Genomic DNA, 9,799 nt, shown 5'->3' with positions numbered 1-9,799 from the left:
TAGACACTGTTGCCCTAGAGCACACAAAAAACTATACATACCTTGGCCTAAACATCAGCGCCACAGGTAACGTCCACAAAGCTGTGAACGATCTGAGAGACAAGGCAAGAAGGGCATTCTATGCCATCAAAAGGAACATAAATTTCAACATACCAATTAGGATTTGGCTAAAAATACTTGAACAGTCATAGAGCCCATTGCCCTTTATGGTTGTGAGGTCTGGGGTCCGCTCACCAACCAAGACTTCACAAAATGGGACAAACACCAAATTGAGACTCTGCACGCAGAATTCTGCAAAAATATCCTCCGTGTACAACGTAGAACACCAAATAATGCATGCAGAGCAGAATTAGGCTGATACCCACTAATTATCAAAATCCAGAAAAGAGCCATTAAATTCTATAACCACCTAAAAGGAAGCGATTCCCAAACCTTCCACAACCAAGCCATCACCTACAGAGAGATGAACCTGGAGAAGAGTCCCCTAAGCCTAAACACACCCTACAGAGCCCCAGGACAGCAGCACAATTAGACCCAACCAAATCATGAGAAAACAAAAAGATAATTACTTGACACATTGGAAAGAATTAACAAAAAAAACAGAGCAAACTAGAATGCTATTTGGCCCTACACGGAGAGTACACAGTGGCAGAATACCTGACCACCGTGACTGACCCAAAATTAAGGAAAGCTTTGACTATGTACAGACTCAGTGAGCATAGCCTTGCTATTGAGAAAGGCCACCGTAGGCAGACATGGCTCTCAAGAGAAGACAGGCTATGTGCTCACTGCCCACAAAATGAGGTGGAAACTGAGCTGCACTTCCTAACCTCCTGCCCAATGTATGACCATATTAGAGAGACATATTTCCCTCAGATTACACAGATCCACAAAGAATTCGAAAACAAATCCAATTTTGAAAAACTCCCATATCTACTGGGTGAAATTCCACAGTGTGCCATCACAGCAGCAAGATTTGTGACCTGTTGCCACGAGAAAAGGGCAACCAGTGAAGAACACACACCATTGTAAATACAACCCATATCTATGCTTATTTATTTTATCTTGTGTCCTTTACCATTTATACATTGTTAAAACACTGTATATATATATATATATAATATGACATTTGTAATGTCTTTATTGTTTTGAAACTTCTGTATGTGTGATGTTTACTGTTAATTTTTATTGTTTATTTCACTTTATATATTCACTTTATATATTATCTACCTCACTTGCTTTGGCAATGTTAACACGTTTCCCATGCCAATAAAGCCCTTGAATTGAATTGAATTGAACGAGGTAGAATAACTGACCAGCGTAAAAACAAGAAACTATAAAATCGTTGCTAAAAATCTATCCCCCTTGACACATGCCGCTCCTCCAGCAGGTGATACTGTCACGTTACCTATACTATACTGTATCAAATTGTTACAAAATGCAGTTGCTATGCAACCACAGATGCTTCACCCTCCCGGAAGTGCGTGGCTCAACGAGAAAATGGTGGACCACAGCTGCAGTGGATTTCATTCGCCCGTGTGGTGGATTTTTTCTGTTACATTTGTAGTCAAAATGTGTTTGATGGTTCTCGGGTTGAGAGCTGTAGACGCTGAGGGTCAAATTGAAGATGCATTCCGTGCAGGAAATACAGTATTTTCACCGACCACTGCAGCAGCACGGGATCTACGGTAAAGAGCGTCGGCAGCGTACTCATTAGCAATAGTTAACACAGATTTAGCCTGCTCTGTTTTTTAGCCTCTATTGCATTAGGGAGGCATTTAGCTTCAATCTATTCAGTTCGGTAACATTTGACTAGATTAGTTTAGTTTTCGACAGTGGTGCCAGTCATATCTGTAAAAAAAATAGTTTTTTAAACTTCAGACGTGGGATACATATTCTATAACCAGAATACATTCTAAACCGATTGAATAAAGTCTTTATCACCAAGTAACTTAGTGTGGTAGCTAAGTTAAACCCGCAGAGCAAGCGTGACACTAAAACGCTCAAAATGCAGGCTACCGTTGTCTGCCTCACCACCTCTGAGTGAAACGCCTCCCTGGGTTCCTGGGAGCTGTAACTAGGTCTGACACAACTCATGTTTATCAGGCTGCCGGGCACATCAATATAACACAACAGTATTATACTATAATATTCTATCTCTAACTTTATGCTGCCAGGTATCTTCTCTACGATGTCAACCCACCAGAGGGCTTCAACCTGCGTCGGGATGTCTACATCCGCATGGCATCCCTGGTGAAGACCTTGAGGAAACACGGTGACTGGGTGCTGGTGCTGCCCCCCTGGGGGCGTCTCTACCACTGGCAGAGCCCAGACATCCACCAGACAAGAATCCTCTGGGGAGAGTTCTTCAGCCTCACCAGTCTTCAGGGCAATGTGCCAGTCATAGAATACGAGGAGTTTATAGCTGGTGAGTGCAGCTGAGTTGAAGTGAGCTGTACTGTGCTGGCCTGGTTATACATCCACCATAGTTACTGGGATCGAGCTGGAAAGGATATTGTGGAAGGCAAATATCAGAGGCAGCACAGTAACACCATGGTCAACACGACAGTGTGAACCACCCCTCAGACATTTGAGTACATTTACATGTTGCTGTGGTTGGTTGACTTCCCCTGATGCCTGGCTCCTTTCCATTTTTGTCTGTTAATGATTGTTGCATGGGTATAAGGATGCATTATGATTCCTGGATATAAAGGCTCATACAAACATATAACAAGTTATAAAACATTGTACCTGCAGGCGTAAAGTAACATTTTATATATTTTATATTTCCATGTTTTTGGCTCCAGAGTCTGGAGGTCCGTTTATTGAACAGGTGCTGGTGCTACAGAACTACGCTGAAGGGTGGACGGATGGAAAATGGGAGGAGAAAGTGGATGAGAGACCCTGCGTTGAGCGGTTAATGTACTCCAAAGACAAACAGGGCTATTACAGGTACAGTAACCAGGTTCAGAGATGGATAGCAACACAAGAAACAAAGCACAATGCATTCCAAAGACACAAAGGACTATGGCACGAGGAAACTAACAGTCTGTCATCTGTGCTTACCTATCCATGTCTCGCAAAGTTGAACTAGAAAAGGTAAATACTTGCTACTAAAGGTTTTGTTATGGGAGTGGAAGCAAATGTGTTAGTAGTAGTAGTATAGTGGGGTAGTGAGTATGGGGTAGTTGCAGTCAAATAAATATCCCTGTGTTTTAATGGAGGCCTTACAACCTTTCCTCTCTTTCTCTCTCCCTCTCTATAGAGGTTGGTTCTGGGGCTATGAGGAAACCAGGTGTGTGAACGTCACTTGTCTTTCAGCTCAGGGCCACGCCTCCATGCTGGCACCCCTCCTGCAGAACAACATCACATCAACGTGAGTCAATAGAAGTCTGTGTTTGGCCATGGTAGATAAAATAATTTCATATGGATCCAGCCCTTATGAATGCTTTGATTTAGGCCAAATCTTCTTGTCTTAGGCAAATCAAATACTAATAATATAACATGTGCTGTGGATTTCCAATTTAAACTAAAAACAAACTAAACTAAAACATTCTAGAGTTAGATGCATAGTCTTTATTGGATTTTCTGAATGTACTGTATGAGATGTGCACATGTTCACTTATATTTCCTTTCATATCCCTGCAGGTCAGTGATGTTGGATAGAGCAGAGACTGTCCTCCATGATCACTACGCTGGAAAGGACTACTGGAATGTTAGTCTGTTATGTTGTAAAGAATGCAGCTTAAGTATGGTAATGGTTGATAGCCTACAATCATACACCGAACATAAATATAAATGCAACAATTTTAAAGATTTTAGTGAGTTACAGTTCATATAAAGAAATCAGTGAATTGAAGTAAATTCATTAGGCCCTAATCTATGGATTTCTCATGACTGGGCACACAGATATGCATCTGTTGGTTCCAGATACTTTAAAGAAAGGTAGGAGTGTGGATCAGAAAACCAGTCAGTATTTGGTGTGACCATTAGTTGCCTCATGCAGTGTGACAATGTTGTCCCACTCCTCTTCAATGGCTGTGCAAAGTTACTGGATATTAGTGGGAACTACAACACGCTGTCGTCTACGTCGATCCAAAGAAAACATGCTCAATGGGTGACATGTCTGAGTATACAGGCCATGGAAGAACTGGAACATTTTCAGCTTCCAGGAATTGTGTACAGACCCTTGAGACATGGGGCTGTGCATTATCATGCTGCACCTGTAATGATCATGATGTTTAATCAGCTTCTTGATTTGCCACACATGCTAGGTGAATGGATTATCTTGGCAAAGGAGAAACGCTCACTAACAGAGATGTAAACACATTTGTTCATAACATTTAAGAGAAGTAAGCTTTTTGTGCATATGGAACATTTCTGGGATCTTTTATTTCAGCTCCAACATGGGACCAACATTTTACATGTTGCATTTATATTTTTGTTCAGTGTAGATAAGATACTGTAGTAACAAGATGATTAACTAAATTGGGCATTTCAATGCCTCAACCTTTTGCTATTTAATTGTTCTGTCATCACAATTGTACCTTATTACCACTAATTTAATGAATTGTCCTTCCCTGTTTGGTTTAACAGTTTTGTTAATTGTCTTTTCGTGCCTTCTTTCTAGACTCGCCGCAGCATGGTCTTCGCCAAACACCTGCGTCTCCTAGGGGACGAGTTCCGAGCAAAGTACCTGAACTCCACAGACGAGCAGGACCAGACCGTATACAACGAGGACTGGACTCTCATTAAGGTTTTCAGACCTCTTCACATAGCTCAAATATTTGCACATTTAGATTATATTTATATATCCATTCGCATTGATTACTTCCTGCACTAGCAGCATGTAGGTCTACTGTATCTACTTAACCTTTACAATTAATGGAGGGGACATGTTAACGTATGGATAGCTATGATTTGCTGTTGGTGGTTAATTTGGATTGGGCATGAGTGGTTTGATGTGTTATTAATTTCTGTGTGTAAACTCAGAATAAGCTGGGTTCTGCCAGAGGGGGGCCATACCTGGGTGTCCACCTGAGAAGGAAGGACTTTATCTGGGGTCACAGAGAGGATGTGCCCAGCCTCAAAGGAGCTGTGAAGAAGATCATGAGCCTCATGAAGAAAACCAAACTAGACAGAGTCTTTGTGGCCACAGATGCAGATGATGAAGGTACTGTTTTACTTTGGTGCAATTGAGATAGATTGATGTTGAATTTAGATGACGGAGTTGATAATAAAGCAATTTATATTTGCAGCTCAAAGAAAATAACATACTAATAATGTTGTTAGAAATTGGAATGCCCACAGTTGATGTCTGCGCCCCCTGTGGAAATCTAAATAGCAAAATAGAAAATCTGCATAGAAATTTGCCTGTCGCACACCCGCATCTGCAGTGAAAGATGTCAGGGCTGGAGCGGTGTTTGTCAGACCATGAAACATCCCCGAAAGTCACTCTTCTTACAAAATCGTCTGTAGCGTCCAAACGGTTTAGCCTACAAACTATTATGACCCCTCTATAGAAAGGAGACACTCACGAACATGTTTCGCTCTAGGATGCCCACAGGACTCAAGACTCATTAGTGTGAAAAATAAGGGGTTAAATACAATAAAGGGTTAAATGCATAACAAATGTTTCCTGATCTTTCTTATATCTCACAGATATAGGACAGACACTATCTGTTGTTCAATGTGGTGAATCTGTTATTCAATGTGTTTGTATGGGCTAATTGCAGTGAGGCCAAAAATATTTTGATCAAATAATTGTTTATATTTAAATATTTCAAGGGTTCTTAAAATTCTAAATCAAATAGCAAAATGATCCTTGGTATGACCTTCTTAAAACAATTCCATATAGTTTAGTAGAACCCCTCCCCTGACTTAGACAGGGCTTAGACTCTTAAATGGAATTGACCCCAACCCTATTACCCAGTTGAGAGAATACCTACATCGAGGCTTGGCAGGTTTATGCTGTCTGTACCCTACTTGACAGTCTGTCCTAGACCTAGATAATAGGACCAGTGTGTTCCTAATGAGGCATATGTCTGTCCTGTGCAGAGCTGGCAGAGCTGAAGATGATGTTACCAGAGATGACACGCTTTGAGCCCACCTGGGACGACCTGGAACTACTCAAAGACGGGGGCGTGGCTATCATCGACCAATGGATCTGCGCACATGCCAGGTACAGCTCCCAGCTTACACTGCGTGCTTACAGTATATATTCCACCATTCAGTTGAAAGTGTTGCACAATGTGTGCATACGGTAGGGAGGGAGCTGTAATGAGTACAAATTATGCAGACATTCTTGTGCTTCCCTTTTGTTGAAGTGCACATGTTAATCCCTAAGAGTATACTGCTACGGCATAATATAACATATAACATGAATCGTAAAACCAAAAACACTTACAGAATAAAGGCCCAATTTCTGGTAAACACATAACAGAAACGTGACCGTAATGAAACCAGGCTCTGTGCACAAGCCCACCGTGGGATAGTAACTGCGCCACGTGGAAGTCACAGACTAAATTAGGCTACATGCATAAATAAGGCTAAATACAGTGTACAGTAGCATGAAGCTACATAAATGTTCTAAATGTCCATAAACAAGGCTATGCATAAACAGTCAATATGAAACTGATAATATTACCCCTGAAATGATAGGTGAGCGACACCAGGCCTAAGGAGCTAGCATTACTAGCTAACATCTTGGCTTAGCTGGCTAGCAGTAGCATGACACACATGAAAGAAAAATACCACGTAGATATGGTATATATGAACTAGCAACACTCAACTAAAGTAATGACATGTCAGACAGTACTTACTATTATATGCACACATTAAAACACAGGTCAAATACAGATTGGTGAGGAACAGTCCAACTAGTCCATCCTCTTCTGACCACGATTTCACTCTGAAGACAGGAGCGGGGTTCAGAGAGTACATTTACATACTGTTATGTTCCCCAGCAAGAGAACCAAATATGTCGCTCAAACTGAAGGGGGAACTAAAGTGTCACTGACAACAACCAAAACGAAACAGGTGGGGTTTTAGCACAGGTTCTAAAAGACAATCATGGGGGTGTCCACTGAAAGTTGACTAGCAACAACAACTAGAATCTCAAAGAAACCCACAAAATTTGCCCAAGAAGAGGCAAACAAAAGAAAAACCCACACCAAACTTAAAGTTAGAAAGCAAATCAAAAGTTTAGCAAAATGAAAACAGGGAAGATCAGATAAAACGATTGTTTGTCTAGAATTTTTCAAATGGCGATTGCCAACTAAAGGTGTTGACACGCCACATCGCTCAAGACAACTGAAGCACTTGGCCAGCCAGTCTTAAATAGAACCTGGGCCAGCACAGGTGAAACACCTTCCCACCAATGAGATGGCAACCAGCACAGTTGTAACGCACACTGACTATCGAAGTGACACCAATCGGTGTGCCCTACTTGCTAATGTGCTATACATCCAACCTCAAAATGTAACTGGAAAAACCAAACCCTGTAACACGTGTGCACAGTAATAATTTGGCAGATTATGCAATAGTCATGTAAACACGTTACTCTGCTTATCTTAATCGGTGTAAGGTCAAAATCAAAGTAAGCATACGCCGATTAAAAACACCTGGTTTTCTGAGAAATCTTTAGGATTATTAGGACATTTATTTATTTATTTTGATTGCCAATCTTCTGCAGTTATCAGAGTGCCGTCAGGTAGTCTGATTTCAGATGTTTCCATGTAAACAGGATTATTAGGGAAATCGTTCTTCTTGCAAGGCATGTAAACATTTTAATCAAACTATTATATTAATCTGACTATCCACAATAATTGTGTGCATGTAACTGCAATCAGTTGAGGTGCATGGGGAATGGCAGACTGTAATTGACTGATAGAAGAAGTGGGGTGACTTGTAGGTTCCACTAATGAGAAAATAAGGGGTGTTTGGCAAATACAACAAATACTAGAATAGGGGTGAAGTAAACACTAAATAAGATCTATGATTTATGGGATGATGTATTGTATTTGGGAAGGTGAAGTCTTGTTATATTGTATTTATGTTGAATATTTCTTGTTGGTTTGATACTTGTAAAAGTGACTTGTCTTTCTTTCTTAGTTGCTCTTGGATGGATTAATAAAGTTGTACTGAATTGAATTCCCTCCATCTCCCTTCCATTTCCCAGGTATTTTATCGGAACATCCGTGTCGACCTTCTCCTTCCGTATCCACGAGGAGAGAGAGATATTGGGATTTGAACCCAAAACCACCTACAACCGCTTCTGTGGGGACAGTGAGAAAGAGTGTGAACAGCCCACACACTGGAAAATAGTCTACTGACTCATCAATGCAAAAGCCCACTCAAGACCTCTTTAAAACATGCCAAAAGCAGTGTTGAAGTTTATATATTTTTTTTTCTTCATATATACGCTACCGTTAAGTTTGGGGTCACTTAGAAATGTCCTTGTTTTTGAAAGATAACTTTTTTTGTCCATTTAAAATAACATCAAATTGATCAGAATTACAGTGTAGATATTGTTAATGTTGTAAATGACTATTGTAGCTGGAAACGGCAGATTTTTTTATGGAATATCTACATAGGCGTGCAGAGGCCCATTATTAGCCACCATCACTCCTGTGTTACAATGGCACGTTCTGTTAGCTAATCCAAGTTTATCATTTTAAAAGGCTAATTGATCATTAGAAAACCCTTTTGCAAGTATGTTAGCACAGCTGAAAACTGTTGTCCTGATTTAAAGAAGCAATGAAACTGGCCTTCTTTAGACTAGTTGAGTGTATGGAGCATCAGCATTTGTGGGTACGATTACAGGCTCAAAATGGCCAGAAACAAAGAACTTCCTTCTGAAACTCGTCAGTCTATTCTTATTCTGAAGATCTCGTACAATGATGTGTACTACTCCCTTCACAGAACAGCGCAAACTTGCCCTAACCAGAATAGAAAGAGGAGTGGGAGGCCCTGGTGCACAACTGAGCAAGAAGACAAGATTGCCTGCAATGACAACAAGCTCAGTCCGATGATGCTGTGACACACTGCCTCAGACCATGACGGAACAGTCACCTCCAAATCGATCCCGTTCCAGCTTCGATGTAACGCTCATTCCTTTGACGATAAATGTGAATCCAACCATCACCCCTGGTGAGACAAAACCACGACTCGTCAGTGAAGAGCACTTTTTGCCAGTCCTGTCTGGTCCATCAACAGTGGGTTTGTGCCCATAGGTGACGTTGTTGCCGGTGATGTTTGGTGAGGACCTGCCTTACAACAGGCCTACAAGCCCTCAGTCCAGCCTCTCTCAGCCTATTGTGGACAGTCTGAGCACTGATGGAGGTATTGTGCGTTTCTGGTGTAACTCGGGCAGTTGTTGTTGCCATCCTGTACTTGTCCCGCAGGTGTGATGTTCGGATGTACCGATCCTGTGCAGGTGTTGTTACACATGGTCTGCCACTGTGAGGACGATCAGCTGTCCGTCCTGTCTTCCTGTAGCGCTGTCTTAGGTGTCTCACAGTATGGACATTGCAATGTATTGCCCTGGCCACCTCTGCAGTCCTCACGCCTCTTTGCAGCATGCCTGAGGCACTTTCACGGAGATGAGCAGGGACCCTGGGCGTCTTTCTTTTGGTGTTTTTCAGAGTCAGTAGAAAGGCCTTATTAGTGTCCTAAGTTTTCATAACTGTGACCTTAATTGCCTACCGTCTGTAAGCTGTTAGTGGCTTAACGGCCGTTCCACAGGTGCATGTTCATTAATTGTTTATGGTTCATTGAACAAGTGTGGGAGACAGTGTTA

General features: G+C 41.5%; 1 protein-coding gene across 1 annotated transcript; it reads left to right on the top strand.

Moving 5' to 3' along the window:
• Window positions 1-1,481: 1,481 nt before the first annotated feature.
• Window positions 1,482-8,494, top strand: LOC112261135 (GDP-fucose protein O-fucosyltransferase 2). The gene is made up of 9 exons (XM_024436473.2): window positions 1,482-1,688; window positions 2,178-2,428; window positions 2,808-2,952; window positions 3,266-3,376; window positions 3,649-3,715; window positions 4,631-4,756; window positions 4,993-5,173; window positions 6,058-6,181; window positions 8,180-8,494. The coding sequence occupies exons 1-9, from the start codon at window positions 1,501-1,503 to the stop codon at window positions 8,331-8,333; spliced, it is 1,347 nt and encodes a 448-aa protein (XP_024292241.1). The 5' UTR covers window positions 1,482-1,500; the 3' UTR covers window positions 8,334-8,494.
• Window positions 8,495-9,799: the final 1,305 nt, after the last annotated feature.

The sequence above is a fragment of the Oncorhynchus tshawytscha genome, linkage group LG26, assembly GCF_018296145.1.
Source record: "Oncorhynchus tshawytscha isolate Ot180627B linkage group LG26, Otsh_v2.0, whole genome shotgun sequence".
Lineage (NCBI taxonomy): Eukaryota > Metazoa > Chordata > Actinopteri > Salmoniformes > Salmonidae > Oncorhynchus > Oncorhynchus tshawytscha.
Note: the sequence above shows the minus strand (reverse complement) of the source record. Positions and strands in the feature narration are given on the sequence as shown.

Coding starts and splice junctions, on each gene's coding strand:
- LOC112261135 (XM_024436473.2), top strand. CDS start 1,501: ATGGTGGACCACAGCTGCAGTGGATTTCATTCGCCCGTGTGGTGGATT. Junction 3,377..3,648: donor CAGAACAACATCACATCAAC/GTGAGTCAATAG, acceptor ATATCCCTGCAG/GTCAGTGATGTTGGATAGAG. Junction 4,757..4,992: donor AGGACTGGACTCTCATTAAG/GTTTTCAGACCT, acceptor GTGTAAACTCAG/AATAAGCTGGGTTCTGCCAG.